The sequence below is a fragment of the Sinocyclocheilus anshuiensis genome, unplaced genomic scaffold (assembly GCF_001515605.1).
Source record: "Sinocyclocheilus anshuiensis isolate Anshui unplaced genomic scaffold, SAMN03320099.WGS_v1.1 scaffold759, whole genome shotgun sequence".
NCBI lineage: Eukaryota > Metazoa > Chordata > Actinopteri > Cypriniformes > Cyprinidae > Sinocyclocheilus > Sinocyclocheilus anshuiensis.
This window is the reverse complement of record NW_015551052.1, coordinates 285440-302849: the sequence shown is the minus strand read 5'-3', so window position 1 is coordinate 302849 and position 17410 is coordinate 285440. Positions and strand designations below refer to the sequence as shown.

At 37.2% G+C, this 17410-nt stretch overlaps 2 protein-coding genes across 4 annotated transcripts in view; both read left to right on the top strand.

Moving 5' to 3' along the window:
- The first annotated feature begins 4077 nt into the window (after positions 1-4077).
- On the top strand, positions 4078-11595 carry LOC107661939 (transmembrane protein 109-like). 2 transcript variants are annotated; one of them, XM_016451751.1, is made up of 4 exons: positions 4078-4739; positions 5422-5481; positions 7281-7383; positions 10965-11595. In XM_016451751.1, the coding sequence occupies exons 1-4, from the start codon at positions 4527-4529 to the stop codon at positions 11327-11329; spliced, it is 741 nt and encodes a 246-aa protein (XP_016307237.1). In that variant the 5' UTR covers positions 4078-4526; the 3' UTR covers positions 11330-11595. The 2 variants fall into 2 exon arrangements, with proteins under 2 accessions (XP_016307237.1, XP_016307236.1); XM_016451750.1 differs by lacking the exon at positions 5422-5481.
- A 2663-nt stretch (positions 11596-14258) lies between these two features.
- Positions 14259-17410, top strand: part of LOC107661940 (uncharacterized) — an 11490-nt gene continuing 8338 nt past the window's right edge. For both annotated transcript variants that reach the window (XR_001631157.1, XM_016451752.1), the window contains exons 1-2: positions 14259-14888; positions 15960-16056. Coding sequence is in view for 1 of the 2 variants with exons in the window: in XM_016451752.1 (XP_016307238.1) it covers positions 14622-14888; positions 15960-16056 (364 nt within the window). In the remaining variant the exon portion in view is untranslated. The remainder of the gene's footprint in view (positions 14889-15959; positions 16057-17410) is intronic.

The following is a 17410-nucleotide window of genomic DNA, read 5'->3' as shown; positions in this document are numbered from 1 at the left end:
CCATTAAAATATTGAAATGTATTGACATTGTTTCTTTATGCTTTATTTAAGTTGTCACTAATGTGATTTAGCTGATGCTTAAACAATTTGTTATAGTATATTCTTCTGGATTTATGTTAGATTAAGCATTTTATGCAATGGTGATAGTGATAGTTTATAAAGCAAACCATGTGGAGTTTAAACCTGCCACCATGTTTCTTTCCACATTGTTTTTAAATCGAAAATGGTATGATTATAATTGGCAAAAGTGTATGAAGTTTATTACGAAGTTCGAAAAAAGGTAAGAAACAGTAGGCTAAATGCAGGAAGACTTTTTTTTTTTGATCTTCCTTTCAATAATTTAAAGTAAAACAAAAAAAAAGAACTAATTTGACTAGTAAAAAAAAAAAGCTAATATGATTTTAAGTTACACTGTAATTTAAGGTGTCCTTGTTACAGTGTAATTATACCTTAATACAAGTACTGGGTAATAATTAATTGGCGTTAGTTGCATGCAAATCATGCATAGTTTACTGTTATTATTACCAATGATGGGTGTAATGCATTATCAAGTAATTACTGTAATGTAATTACTTTTCCCTTGAAAGAGTAAGGGATTACACTTCATTTTTCTGTAATTTAATTGCATTAAATTCTGTATAAACTACAGAACAATTCTATATAAAACAATAGCGTGTTTAACAAAATCTAACATCTTAATTTAAAATGTATGTTTTTACTCTAACCTTTCCCTTTAAATACTTTGGTCATTCAAGAATAAGTTATGCAACTTTTTATTTCATTTAAAATTTTATTTATTTGAATGAATTAAAAGAGCAGTTACATGTCAATCCTTGTATTGTTCAAATAGCCAAGGTTGATATAGCTAGAATTTAGAAAGTAAGGGGTTACACTTTATTTCAAGGTGCCCTTGTTATGGTGTAATTATATATTTAAGTACGGAGTAATATTAATTAACTACGTGTACTTGCTACATGGTTAGGATTAGGGTTTGGCTTCGGGTTACTTGCATGTAGTTATGCATAATTTATTGTTTAACAGTAAGTACATGTAACAAGGACACCGTAAAATAAAGTGTTACCGAAAGTAATTAGTAAGAAGCAATCCAATACTTTTTAAAGAGACAGTAAGTACAGTAATCCAATTAGGCCTACACTGTAAAAAATGACCGTGAATTTAATGGTAAAAGACTGTAAAAAGGCTACAATAAAAACCTGTTAAATGGTTAACGGTACATTCCCCTACTATATACGGTGAAAAACTGTATTGGACATTACATGTAATTTTATGGTAGTATACAATTTTTGAAAGTGAAAAAGACCATATAATTTACAGTGAATAACTGTAATTTGACATTCCCAGAATTCCCTGCGTTACATTTCAAATTTGATGTTTTTTTGGTGAAATAACTGTTTCTTCTTAGTTTTTTCTTATCAGTTTTGTATGTTAGGGTGGTGTGTTACATCTAATGTTGTAAAATGAATGTTTGTTGCATTATTTCAGTTTCATGTGTGTTACCATGATGGTGTTTAGTGTTTGTGTGAATGACACCGTGCACCTTCTAAACATTATTATTTAAAAGCTGCTTGTGATGGGCTTTGGTTTATCATGTGACTTTCTCATCACCACCTGCATTTGGTGGTTATCAGTGTATTACAAAGGTACAAAACAGATTTCAGTACTTCAATAGGTTGGTATATTAACATTATATCAGTTAATGAAATTACAGTATTTAACTGTAAATTTAAGTTAAAACGTAAAACCTAAAATGTTGCTACCGTATTTTTTACGGTAAAATTCCGGCAAGCACAGCTGCTGTTTTTTACCGTAAATTTTACTGAATTTTTTTTTTACAGTGTACACTGTTAAAGATAATTAAGTATCTAGTAATTAATTACTTTTTAGAGTAACTTACACAATACAATAAGTAGCCTGGATGTAACAAGGACACCGTAAAATTGTTTAATAATTGAGTGTATTGTTATTCAATATATTTGAATATACGATCATTTTAACTCCGTGAATTTGTGACTCACTACAGTTAATTTATATCCTAATTTGTCCTCTTTTCATATCTGGTCTTCAGTAACCCTGTAGCTCAGTAAAAAGCACATGCCCCGGGCCCCGGGCCCCGGCCTCAGACCCACACGCACCTCGGGCGCTTCTGTAAATCGAACAGCTCGTCTAAAACACCTCGTGTCTCGTCTATTAGAGCGCAGTGCATTACAATGGTTCAAAACAGATATTAACACTTCAATATGTTGGTATATTAACATTATATCAGTTAATGAAATTATGGTATTTAACTGTAAATTTAAGTTAAAACCTAAAATGTTGCTACTGTATTTTTTACGGTAAAATTCCGGCAACCACAGCTGCTGTTTTTTACCGTAAATTTTACTGAATTTTTTTTTTACAGTGTACACTGTTAAAGATAATTAAGTATCTAGTAATTAATTACTTTTTAGAGTAACTTACCCAATACAATAAGTAGCCTGGATGTAACAAGGACACCGTAAAATTGTTTAATAATTGAGTGTAATGTTATTCAATATATTTGAATATATGATCATTTTAACTCCGTGAATTTGTGACTCACTACAGTTAATTTATATCCTAATTTGTCCTCTTTTCATATCTGGTCTTCAGTAACCCTGTAGCTCAGTAAAAAGCACATGCCCCGGGCCCCGGGCCCCGGCCTCAGACCCACACGCACCTCGGGCGCTTCTGTAAATCGAACAGCTCGTCTAAAACACCTCGTGTCTCGTCTATTAGAGCGATACTAGTTCCACCAGCACCGTGTGAACGGGGTTCTCGTGCCTGGCACAGGAATGCAGGAGGCGGAGGCATAACCGTATGTCTGTACGAGCTTTAGTTCATCATGTGACTTTCTCATCACCATCTGTTTTTGGTGGTTATCAGTGCATTACAATGGTTCAAAACAGATATTAACACTTCAATATGTTGGTATATTAACATTATATCAGTTAATGAAATTACAGTATTTAACTGTAAATTTAAGTTAAAACGTAAAACCTAAAATGTTGCTACTGTATTTTTTACGGTAAAATTCCGGCAACCACAGCTGCTGTTTTTTACCGTAAATTTTACTGAATTTTTTTTTTACAGTGTACACTGTTAAAGATAATTAAGTATCTAGTAATTAATTACTTTTTAGAGTAACTTACCCAATACAATAAGTAGCCTGGATGTAACAAGGACACCGTAAAATTGTTTAATAATTGAGTGTAATGTTATTCAATATATTTTAATATATGATCATTTTAACTCCGTGAATTTGTGACTCACTACAGTTAATTTATATCCTAATTTTTCCTCTTTTCATATCTGGTCTTCAGTAACCCTGTAGCTCAGTAAAAAGCACATGCCCCGGGCCCCGGGCCCCGGCCTCAGACCCACACGCACCTCGGGCGCTTCTGTAAATCGAACAGCTCGTCTAAAACACCTCGTGTCTCGTCTATTAGAGCGATACTAGTTCCACCAGCACCGTGTGAACGGGGTTCTCGTGCCTGGCACAGGAATGCAGGAGGCGGAGGCATAACCGTATGTCTGTACGTTAGTCAGCCGTTTCCAAACTTTACTCCATCGTGCAGCTCCTCAGACACCTTTAACATCCACAGATCCTCACAAACTGGATCAAGTTAGGATACTCGCTCAAAAAATAGACTTTTTTTAAAAAAGCAATATGCCTGGCACAGGAATGCAGGAGGCGGAGGCATAACCGTATGTCTGTACGATAGGTTTCCAAACTTTACTCCATCGTGCAGCTCCTCAAGACACCTTTAACATCCACAGATCCTCACAAACTGGATCAAGTTCGGATACTCGCTCAAAAAATAGCCTTTTTTTAAAAAAGCTTTTTTTTTTTTGCATTAGATTGTTTCTTTAAATTAAATGGTATCTTATTTTATCTTTATCGACTTAACGCTTTGTTGTACGATACCATATGCAGTCATCTAAGCGCTATTTCTAAGTGCCCTTGGCAAGAGCGTGCTTGAAGTGACTGTTGAGAACTTAGTTTTAGTATTATATATGAAGAGCTCAGCGGCAATATTTTTTTGCATTAGATTGTTTCTTTAAATTAAATGGTATCTTATTTTATCTTTATCGACTTAACGCTTTGTTGTACGATACCATGTGCAGTCATCTAAGCGCTATTTTCTAGTGCCCTTGGCAAGAGCGTGCTTGAAGCGACTGTCGTTGAGAACTTAGTTTTAGTATTATATATGAAGAGCTCAGCGTATGCCATCTAATTGTGTTTGTTCAGTTGGGTTTTTGTTTGCTGCTTGTTTTTTGATAAGCCTGAACTTGTACATTTGTTCAGCCATGAACTAGGATAGTTTTCGCATAAAGAACCAGTAGTATATTCATACATTTTTTCAAGGTTAATGAAACGCAAAGACGACCTAGACAAACCCGATCAGCTATTATAGTTACACATTGATTATTCAGCGTCTTTTTTCAGATCTCTCTTTTGAGCCGAGCGTTGATCCGGGTTTTTAAGGATGTCTGTCCACAACGTTGCCTCGAGAAGTTCGGAAAAGCTGCTTTTCTTTGGGTTTTTGGTTCTGGTTCGGTCGGTCTTGTGTCATGGGTTTGCTGAAGAGTTCACCTCAGGCTCTTATGATTTTGGGTCTGTTATTCTGGAGCCTCTGGACGGGTTGAGAAAATACGTGGAGTCTATTATTGGCACCCATGTGATTGAGATTTGCGTTGAGGTAACTTTTTTTGTTACTTGTGAAATTATCTAATGACGCATTTTTTCACTTCCCACAGGAATATGTTGCTCATATTTGTTCACATAGAGGTTGCTCTTCCATAGTTTAGGCTACTTATTTAACAGAGGTCTTGATTATTTTTCATTGACGTAACAACTTTGCCTCAGATGTTTAACGAGAACAGACTAAATGTAAGATTTGCTGAGTATAAATAAAATTGGACGAGGAATGTATGAGTTCATATTGAAATCATGATTGCAGAATTTGGTGCTTTGGCAAATCTGAGCACACACTGAAACTCTAGAGGAGAAACACGAGATTACACAGGTTTTTTAGCCTCAGGAGAAACATCTGAGAAGCATGAGACTTCGTGCAAATCAAAGACATCTAGACGAAACAATTGAGATTTTGAAGATATACACACACACACACACACACATATATATAGAGAGAGACATAGAGAGAGAAATATTACTGGACCTTTACTTCTCTTATTCCCTAATGAATGCTTATTGTGGTATGTGGTATTCACATTTCTCTACCCACTTTTATCCCTCTCTCATGTTGCCTCTTGATTTGTTAATCCGCTTTTAACCCTTTCCTCTCCTCCACTCATCCTTTGGCCTAATTTCCTCTGCTTATGTCCCCTCAACCAACCGCCCCTCGCCTCTCTTTGACCCAGAATGCTGTGTTGTACCTTGACTCAGTGTTTGGCCCAGAGAACATCTATTCTGTTGCAATGGTAAGAACAAGTAAAAGTGTCAGAGTTCATGTCAGAGCAGTCACACGGACTGATTTGTGTACTTGTTTTGACACGCACAAGCTCATTCTTGTGTGTTACTGTCTGTGTGAAAGCGACAGCTGCTACTGAGGAAAAACGCCATAACAGGTGCGCAAGTGCTTGGTGGCTCATGCCCAGAATGGCAAACAATGCTGCTTTGTATAGTGATTATTTTCTTATTGACTTCGTTTATGAAGTCATGCACACTGTTTCTGATTGTTTGTGTTCGTCCTTCGCCAAATGAAATTACCTTGTTCCATAGAGTGTCTATTTGATCACAAGTAATGTACGTGTGATAGCTGTGCATGTCTGTGAGTGATAAAGTTAAGCTGGATGCCCAGCTGTCATTCTGGCAGCTTTGCTTGCGCGCGCACACACACACACACACACACACACACTTATCCCTTGAATGTTCACAAATCAATCTTGATCTCAAGTCATCTGAAATGTTCTCATACTTTAAAAATAATGTATTCGGGTTCAGTACAAGTATAGCTCTGTGTATCTGGCATGCTTTTTTTCAGAAAGTAATTTCAACTCATCCCTCCATATGTAAAAATCATGTTTTATGCACTTATCGTGGAAATATGGAAGGTTTAAAACCCAGAAATGCACAGCTCAGACATCTCTTAAAACTCTTACATTGATTGTTCCATACAATAATATGTTATTTGAGCTATAAAGTTGTCCACGTTGTCTTAAGTGGTTCTAAACTGTTTTGCTTCAGGAGTCAGGACCCAGATTTTATATTAAAAATCAAGAGATGAACAATGAAGTACCACATTAAAACTGACTATTATTTCAAGGAAATGCATATACCTAACAATATTCAAAATAATTAATTTGATATTGGCTAATCTGAAGTGTAACTACTTTAAATGTAAAAGTAACAGTGGAAATGTGATTTACCAGCCTAACATGTATAATAAACTATGAGCCAAATATTGTATTAGAGTCAGTAACATGACACTCATTTTGTCCGGACATATTTAATTATTTCAAAACTACATTCAAATTGCAATTTGTACACAATGACTTTAAACACACATCTTGATATAATTTGTAATTAAATTATTAATTGAATTATTGTTCATTTTTGGGGAGTATAAAGGAAAAAATGTCAGGGTGGTACAAATGTCCTGAGATCATAATGAAAATGAAAAGGATATAATTAAAATAAAAGCAGTTTGCCATAAAAAAAAAAAAAGATTTCTCAGAAAAATATTAATTGTGAAGCAGTTTTGTTAAAATATCAGAAAAAAATGTTGTTTTTTTTCGGTCAAAAGACAAAAGAAATGTTTATTCCTCCCTTTTAAAAACTGATTTACCTATATATATATTTTAGCTAACTATGTATGATCATATAGTTAATTGCATTTTATAATTTGCAGTGTTTTCCTTGCTGTCTGTGTTTCCATCAGAACAGAACTGCAACTACTAAATACCTTACTGTTTTGTTACAGTGTTGTGCCCCGAAGATATACATTGTTAGTGCATTAATGAAAACATGATTTTTGCAACCAACAGCATGTCACATACGCTGTCTATAGAATTCGCATTGAACCCTGAAACATTGCTTTAATTAAATCAGATGTGCATTGTGTCACTCTGTCAGTCAGTATTGGTTAATGATTAGCTATGGCCAGTGATCTATGATTTGAGTTCAGATAAAGACTGCCCTCTGTAAGAAAAGAAATGTGCACTACATACACAGGTTCTGAAATCTAATCACTTTTCTCTATCTTCATTTTTTTCTTTAGTTTGTCGAAATGTTGCTGCAGTTTGTTGCTGAAGGAGCTGCCAGTGGACTGAATGTCATTGCTGTGTATGTATCTGAGATTCTCAGAGCAACAGGAGTCAACGGTGAGTAAAGGTCGTCTCTAGGTGTCTAGATCTAAATCTAAATGTTTAACTTAAATATGCATATATATTCTCAAAGATTAATGCAGTGTAATGAATTTTGGCAATCTCAAGCTGTAACTCTGTTGAGTACTAACAGAGAAAGTATGTTACTGCAGCCCGTGGGCCTCGTAATGCTTACATAAATGACCGTGTGGCTTAGTATGTGTGGAATGTCCAAACGACAGTATTAGGAGAAAATGGGGAGAAAGAAGGTAGTATTTCATCTCAGAAACATATGGGCAGGGCCATAGCTGGGGTTTGCGGGGCCCCAGTGCAGGTTGTACCAGTGGGCCCTGTTTGAAATTGTTTAATTTGTATGTTCGTTCTTTTTATTTATTTGTGCTATTTACACAATGTTTACGTTTTTTCAAGTTTGTTGGTGTCCAGGTACAGAAACCGAATAATCAAATGTAAAATAGCACTGCATAGTCTTCACTGTAAAAATGAAATATACAGTCAAACCAAAATTTATTCAGACACCTTCAACATTTCTCACATGATCACAGTTTATTTGCTATAGTTTAGAAAATGGTAATAAAATATGACAAGAACTCAAGAGTTAAACTGTGTCAGAGCAAATTCATCTCGATAATGTCAGATAGCTTTGATAGAAAGGTATGTAATGGATTACAATCAACCAAAAATTCAGATAACTGTTAGTATGACAATATTTACACAACTATCAATACTTTGTTGAAAAAAAATTAATAAAAAATTATATCTGGTGTCTGAATAATTTTTGGTTTGACTGTGGATTAATTCTTGTTAAAACTACAAAGTAATTCAGTCAAGAGCAGTGAGTGATTTTCTTTCATTTTCTTAGATTAACATTACAGCAGCTAGTAAATTAGGCGTGGTCACTTTAAGAGACAATGCATCCATTATAATGATACACATCCGATTTCTTTCTCCACTGTTTACTTTCACTTTAGACATAACCGACAGTTTTTTCGAGGATACTCTCCAAGACAAGAAGAAGCAGTTCAAGCGCTTTGAGACGTGTCTCTTCTGCGTGCGTCCTGTGCGCACAGAACACCGCGCGCGGGTGCTGAATTGGGCTCTTTCACGTCTTTTTCTGTTTGCATGTTTAAACTGTGATTTGTATTTGTTCGTTCAGGTGCGAAGGAGAGCTCGGTTTTGTGTTGTTGTCCGTGAGACGCAGCTCTCTGCGTGCGTACCGAACACGCCGTGCGAGTACTCAGTTGAGTTTTTCCGCGTCTTGTGTTTGAATGCTTTAAACTATTTTGAATGTTTAAATTGGCAAGGCTTAAAAACATGTGCAAATGATAAGCTTTCGTGACGATGTGCAGCAGTGGCCCGTCAACTGTCCTGAGCGTCTTTTTAGGCTGGCCACAGCCAGTCGGTTGAGATCGCTGGGGGCCCCCCCTCAGCCGTGGGCCCCTATAATCGTCACCACCTTTCACCCCACTAGCGATGGCCCTGCTTATGGGCCCATATACAGAACATGCAGTTGTCCCACTCATCAGTATATTAGTGGATCCTAAACCCCAACTCTAAAGGCCTCTTCACACCAGTGACGATAAATATAATTATAAAGTTTTAATAATCGTTTTAATCTATGAGATTAGGGAAGTTCACAGCTATAACGATAACAACACATATAATTTATATCGTTGTAGTAACGTTTACAAAAATTAGCCATGGTTTTATTATAGTAAAAGTGCAGTAACCATGTTTAGTTTTATTTTATTTTTTTTGGTGGATTGATTTCCATTTGTATAACCACAGTTTTACTATAAATACCATGGTTAAGCTATTGTTAGTGTAGCAAAACCATGCTTAATTTGTGGTTAACATGGTTTAACTACAACAACCTTGGTATTTTCTGTAGTAAAACCATGGTTAATTTTCATTAAGGTAATTTTACTGTACTTTTTTTAAAAGTGATATTCAACTGTCTAAATATGTTCACCATGGTCCATTTATGTAAATAATAAATAGCATAAACTATCTATAAAATGGCATCTTAGTAAGAAATCTCAAAATTTTTAAAGTGTTTTTTTTTGGTAACATTTTTATCGTTAAATATTTAAAGGGGTCCTATTATGCTTTTTCACTTTTTTAATTTTAGTCAGTGTGTAGTGTGTATGTTTGGGCATAAAAAAGATCTAGAACGTTACAAATCTCAAAGTCCACTCCAAAGGGAGATATTTCCTGAGCATTATAACCCCAATTTGCTATTGTGTGCTGCGCATTTTACTGAGGACAGCTTCCACAACACGAGGGAGTACACTGCCGGATTCGCCCAAAAGTTTTTGTTGAAAGACAGAGCAAGGGGCGTGGCAGTACTGAAACACTGTCTAAGCTGTTTGCCAATCACAACGCACTGGGACAGCTAACCAATCACAACACATTTTGTTTTTCGGAAGGCGGACCTTCATCAAAGCTGGAACTAATCGAGCCGTTTGTGCCAGGATGGGGAGAAAGGAATTTTAATAATGTAAATTATGTGAAAAATAATGCGTTTTTCGAACCACCAAGCATGAGAGCATGTTCTAGTACACCCCCAAAACAAAATCAAGACTTTGTAAAAGAGCATAATAGGACCCCTTTAAGTAAGCTGAAAACCAATACTTACATTTTAAAGTGTTATTTTCTGTCAAAAAATCCTGCTGTCACCAGTGTGCAGTGAATTTTGGGATAGTCTGGGGCGTGAAGGATCCATCAGTTGTAGGACGCATTTCAAGGCTGTATTTGAAGGAGCCTTCGAATTGGGACAGCCCCTGTGACATTTCAGGTCTTTGAATCCACCCTTCGAATGATGCAGCCTCTGAATTGAGACACAGATATTCACAGCAAATCAGAACCCATTTGACTTTAAAGAGCTTGAGCATTTAAAGCTTATCATAAACATAACATTACCTTTTGTTGGTGTGGATGCTGATATAGTTTTAGTTATCATTCTTCAGATTTTAAAGGGTTAGTTCACCCAAAAATGAAAATTAGCCCATGCTTTACTCACCCTCAAGACATCCTAGGTGTATATGACTTTCTTCTTTCAGAGGAATCCAATCGGAGTTATTTAAAAAAATTGGAAATGTGTTTATAATGTTTTAAATATGGATATTTTTCTAACAAAAATACATGGATTCACTACAGGAGGCCTTTATTCACCCCCCGGAGCCATGTGAGGCACTGTTTATTATGGATGGATGTGCTTTATTGCACTTCTTTTTGTCTGTTGAACAGAAACACCCATTCACTGCCATTATAAAGTTTGAAAGAGCCATGACAATTTTTAATATAACTTTGATTGGATTTGTCTGAAAGAAGAAAGTCACATACACCTAGGATGCCTTGAGGGTGAGTAAATCATGGGCTAATTTTCATTTTTGGGTGAATTAACTTTAATTTTTACACAGCAGATGATTAAATGGGGCAAAAAATTCAATAGACTTACACCTAGCACCACCCAAACATCAGCCAACCCCTCCCTTTAGCAACCACTTATAACACCTTAGAAACTGCTACACCCAATTAACATCTGTTCTTTTTTCTTTCTGTCTGTGTCCTATTTAAAGAGACGATATCAGTGCCTCATTTCACCGCAGAGGGTGTGTCTGCTGTGACCAAGTGGGCTTTGCTGGCTCTGATTGGATACTGGCTCCTGTCCTTGTTGCTTCGAGTCACCGTGGGGCTTGTAAGACGAGCGTTTTGGCTGATTAAAGCGGTCGTAGTGCTGTGGCTGTTTCTGCGGATCGTCTGTGACCCCACCGCCTCCACTGAAGTCACTACAATGAGACTGACTCTACTAATGCTCATCTGTGCTGTGTTTGGAGTCGCTACAAGCAGCGGCGGTGGGACAGCAGGCAAAGCCGTTTGTCTGGAAAGCCGAATCAGAAGACTGGAGGGACAAGTCAAAGGCCTGGAAAAGAAAACACAGTAACGAGCAGCTCAAAACAAGCATACGGACTCATGATAACTGGGAGATGAGAATTCAGGGATGACATCTGAAGTGTTTTATGCAACTCACAACAGCTTTTGGAGTATTTCTATCTGATTTTGCCAGTTCTTTCTTGTTTTGAATATATTTCATAATTCATTGGGCCACGGAGACTTCTCCCATATTGTTTTTACTAAAATGTAAAGCAAGAAGAAAAAACTTCATCCTACAGCTCTGTGAATTTAATGTGCTACCATTAAAGTTTTCCTTGATTGTTTCATGTTGCCTGATTTTTTGTGACTGTCATTGCATGAACACGGTTTAAGTTCAGCTGCTCACACTTGCAACAACAGTAACAATACAAAAGTAACAGGATGAAGACAGTGATTAAGGAAACACATAGATATGTGTGTATGGAAATATATCGAAACTTTATGACTGGACTAAACATATTAATATACTCCAACCTCATCTGTAATTAGACAAACTGTATTAGATATAGTTGTGCTCTGTACTGAATGTGCACTTGTGGTTTACTTAAATCTCAAAAGTATATTTTAAAATAAGTCTACTTAACGGTAATATACATTTAAAGCTGCAGTCCGTAACCTTTTTTGGTTAAAAATGATCCGAAATCAATATTTGAGCAAGTACATAACCAGCCAGTGTTCAAAACTATCGCCTTACTTTAGCCCGATTCACAACGGTAAGCTTATAATAATGTTTTCTAATTTGAGTGGTACGGGTAGGTTTTCGCGGGAAATTCGAGCATGGCGCTGCGTCATTACGTCATGTCTGTAAACATAGAGAAGTTGTCCCGGCTACTAGGCTATAGCATGTGAGGATCCTGCCGGTGGAGGATCGTTTATAGCCTTTTCTTACAGCAGCTGGAATAATTAAATGCATCATTTTGATGGCGGATTGTAATCCAGAAAGGATTATGTGTTTATGAAACACATGTGAATGAAATTAAATTATATTCCAGTTTTAAATGTGCTTCTGATTACAGATAGCCTGGGATTACACAAGATTTGTATTTTAAAGACAACCAGTTCGAAGGGAGCATAATTTGCTTTTTAGGTTAAAAGAAGTTCTTAATATGAAATTCGAATGGTATGACAATTAGAGATTAGACTGCAGAAATTGAAATCTACAAGCTAATACACACTATATTCACATAGTCACGTAATGCTGATGTTGTTAACATTAATAATTTGAGAATAAAGTATAACAATAATAATAATTTGCACGGTTTGATGTGATATGAGCTAACCGATCTTTAGATTAAATCACCATTGGTAGCACGATTTATTGTAATGCTTTTTTCCTCAGTTGGTCAGAACAAACGTGGCAGACTTGTTACTTACTTGTTCAGATCACTATATACGGTGAAAATTCTTATTTGAGTCATATATTCCAAGACGTAGGCGAGAATCTGTGATTGCGAAGTACAGTGAATATCCACACCGGTGCGGTGACTGACTGCCACACATACTCCTCAAAACATTAGATTCATCTGCGCTGGAGCCGTGCCGCCGCACAACCCACGCAAGGAAGATAATTCTGCACACAGCTGCAATTGCAGGTTTTCAAACAGATGGCAACAAAGAGGCAAAACTTACGGACTGCAGCTTTAATGAAATAAAATGTCCTAGTAAGTGTACCTAAAGCAAGTAAACTTAACACACTTAAGTACAGAAAAGTATGAGTGCACTTAAGTAAAGTGCACTGTAATAATGTCACAAATGGTCTTTAAAGTACATATTTAGCTACATTTGTTAACTTACATTCTAAAGCACATGTAATTATTTGTATTAATTACATGTATTAAATATAATTTTAACTGTAATGTGATATTACAGTAAATAATCAAAATTATTTTATATTGCAATTAATGTTAATATAATTTAAAGCTGAAGACTGCGGTCCATAACCATTTTTGGTTAAAGATTATCCAAAATCAATTTATTAGCAAGTAACCAGCCAGTGTTCAAAACTATCTCCTTACCTTATCCAGAACGGTAAGCTTGTACTGTGTTCTAATTTAAAGTACACATGAAATCAAAATTAAGTATATTTATTTTGTTAGCGAAGAATGCTTTTTTTTGTGGTGAACAATTCATCTGTGCAAGTTAAAGGGGTCATATGATGCGATTTAAATTTTTCCTTTCTCTTTGGAGTGTTACAAGCTCTTGGTGCATAAAGAAGATCTGTTAAGTTGCAAAGACTAAAGTCTTAAATCCAAAGAGATATTCTTTATAAAAGTTAAGAGTCAGCCACACCTACCTAAAACGGCTCGTTCTAACACGCCCCCACATATCTACGTCACTGTGTGGGCAGATTTGCATAACGCCGCCCAAATGTTCACGCAAAGAAAGAAGGCGTAACTTTTATTCTCGCTGTAGTATTGCTGCCGCCGCCATGTCGTGAAGGCGCTGTGTGTTTTGTTGTGAAAGCGAAACTACTTTGTTTGGTCTTCCAAAAGAGGACGATATCCACTTCGTCATGCCTGGAGCTGATCCATGCTGGTCGCTGAGGAAATACATCAACTTTGCGCTGTGGACCGCCGGATCGGCTTTCACCGTGGACGAAGCGGAGTCCAGCCCGGGTCGTCACATGTGGTTGCTGCAGGCATCATGATATGGTGAGGGACTTAACATGTCCGTCACACGCTTGAGGTATTCGGCCAATCACAACGCACTGGATTGCTGGCCAATCACAGCACACCTCGCTTTTCAGACCGATGAGCTTTGTAAAAATCGACGCGTTTCAGAAAGGCGGGGCATAGAGGAGAAACAATAATGTACAGTATGTGGAGAATAATGTGTTTTTAGCAGCATCATATGACCCCTTTAATCCACAAAAAAATTCTTCTTCTTCTTTTGTTTTTTTGGCGCGTTGCATTCTTTGTACATATCGCCACCTACTTTTGCTGCTGTTGTGCAGTGATGATTTATTTATAGTCAGTTTTTCCCTGTTTTTGCTCTTGACTCTTTCTCGCATATCCATCCATATATTTATATATAATTATTTGATGCTCCATCCCATTCCATCTCCCAAAGTACCACCTGGCGTTGCGTGTTCAGCTCCTCCAGACTGGACCAAAAAAAAAGTGTTTGCCTTCGTAATCTTTAATCCAAATTTGAAAATGCACCTCCCCCTCGGAAATGACTGGCCTTCTCTGATGACGTCAGTTTGACGGTTTGGGTTTAAGCAGAAGCCACGCCCCTCCTAGTGTGCCGCGTGAGCTTCGACACAGCGCGCGAAGGAGAAACCGCGTAGTTAACAAACAGAAATGGCGAGGAGGTGCGTTTTAGGTTGTGGTTCTCCCGAAACCCTTTTCCCAATCCCCAAAATACCCTGGTTGCGGTCACGATGGCTCGTTTTTTTGCACTTCGAGGAAGGGGGGATATCAGAGAGGTCGCGGTTGTGTTCGAAGCACTTCACACGCGAATGCTTCAAGAATTGGACACAACACGAAATGGGGTTTGTGAAATATCTGTCACTAACCGATACGGCTGTCCCATCTGTCTACACCGTTGGTTCCTCACAAAGTTTGAAGGTAAGTGAAACTACCTAGCAACCAAGCTTCTTCAGACGTTAAACATGATACAGGGATGCCAGCAGAAATTCTTGTCATAGTACACACAATAAATTAACCCTTTCATGCGTGAATTAGGGCTGCCAACGAGACTCACGCAATGGACTCTTTTCTCACGCCACACATCCATTTTCTCACGCAGTCAAAAGCACCCTCAGTTAAAACTGTAGTAGGATATTGACAAAACAGATTTGGTAAAGGCTCCAGTGCGTATTTGTGTTTGCACTCTGGAAATCGCCAAAAGATTGCATTTACAACGTGTTTTCGTAGCGCTGATCAATGTAGCCAATCACAGACATATCTGTTGATTTCTTGAACACCTGTGATTGGCCATTGCTTCCAAGCTAGTCTAAATTCTCTTGCCTCTAAACGCCTAATCCTCTCACTGTAAATATCAGTTATTAGACATGTTCAAGCCATGCAGACTAATAGATTAATAGAAAAATATTTGAATTTTTGTCGACATATTTTTTAAATGCGGTTGCAATTATTTATAAAAGTAGCTAATGACTTTCACTGCACATTGCTATTCTTGTTGTGGTAAAAAAAGTTAATAGTTTTGCTGCACTGCAACATTTATTTTACATCATTTTATGATAAAAATACAGTATAATAATAATGTCCAGATGTCAGACAAAACTGCTGACAGGTGTTTTATATATATTTTTTGCATTAAAAATACAAAAATGTTCTTTAACGTTGTGTTTCGTGCAATTGCTTTGGCAAAGTGTCAATCCCATGAACACGCCAACACAAAAGCACTAGTTTAGTGCTGAGATTCATCACAAGAATCATCTCTCCCTCTTTACTACTGGTTATATCATTAAGTACAAATGATTGAACATCAGATGGTATGTTGAAGAATAGAGTAAAGCTTATTGATCAGTGTTTCAACCGCAGAAATCTCAAGAAAGACAGTCCCCTTAGGAATAATTCTTACTCAAAGTTTAATTCAAAATTTGGCAGTCCTGTACAATGATGTATTTTTGCGTTGCACCCATATCATACTGTGATGCAATTCCTGTTATACAGCCCCTAACAAGAGATGTGGCATGTCAATGTGATGCACCATATTTGAAGAGTGTGTCGATACAAACAATAACACAAAAGCTGAAAAGACGGAGTAAAGGTAAAGTTATAGGCTACTATCTATGTTTATCTTAAAGGGGTGGTTGACCGCTTTTTTTTCTTGGCTTGATTGTGTTTATGGGGTACAGTCTAACATGTGTTAATGCTTCGTTTTTAATTTAATTTTATGAAGCCCCTCCCTCAGAAATACGCAATGGGCTCAGATTGGTTAGCTGGTCCATTGTATTGTGATTGGCTCAACCGCCTAGTGCAGTCCAGAAACGTCACGACTCACGCCCCTCACCTCAGTGGCGCTCCGGCGTTATATTGTGAACAATGGCGTTGTCAATATTGCTTATCAATTTGAGCAGAAAGAGACCCAGAGACCATCGTGCAGAACCTGCGCAAGCACAGCTCTTATGGGACGTTTCAGAATGGTATGTTTTTTTGTTTGTTGTTGTCTCATACTTTTAGATACGCTGTTATTTGTAAATGCTACTGCTTATGTTAGCTTTATAATATACGGTTTTATCCTGATTAAAGCTTTAATACAGCAGAATACGTGAAAGTGTTGTAGTATTTTTGTAACAGTAAGAAGTGTTTTCCAGCATGTATTGCTTGCTACCATGGCAACCGCATGAGCGTCCATGTTTAACGCTTCTCACTTCTCGTAGCTATGTGAAAAATATCTCTGTCTATTAGGGGTGGGGGAAAAAATCAATACAGCATAGTATTGCGATATTTTCCGCGGCAATATTGTATCGATACACGGATGCCAAGTATCGATCTTTTATTATACTATTTGGTAGAATAGTAAAATCAATTTCTTTACAATCCACTAGATGATGGTGTTGAGTTTTTTCTGGTGAGGTCAGCTGGGTCACCTTCAGCATGCAGTAAGTTAGTAAAATAAAGATGGCGGTATTGCGGAAAGTTATCAGGAAAGCCCCGTCCACATTTAAATCGGATGTATGGACTTACTTCGGATTTGTAAACAAGGAGGGGATGTAAGTAGGGATGTACCGAATTTTTGGCATCCGAAAATTATCGGCCAAAAATGCGAGCCGAAAATATAGGCTACATATAATAATAATAATAATAATAATTATTATTATTATTATTAATAAGACATATGGTGCGCCCCGCTCGGCAGTGTTCAGCACTCATGTTTCACTCTCCTCGTCACTGCTTGGTTTGACACTCCGCTCAATATTCCGATCTATGAATGTGCGTTCCACTCGTGTACCGCTCATGCTCACCGGAAAAGCAAAGTCTGCTCAAATAACGCGCTGACAGGAAATTTCTATGCAGTATAGGCCTACTTGTTCCGGTTTGCAGTAGCGCTACTGTGCTGTAACATGGTGTAGGCTAGTTCAGCTGTACTGGGCAACGCTGCTAAAATAATGCTACCTTCA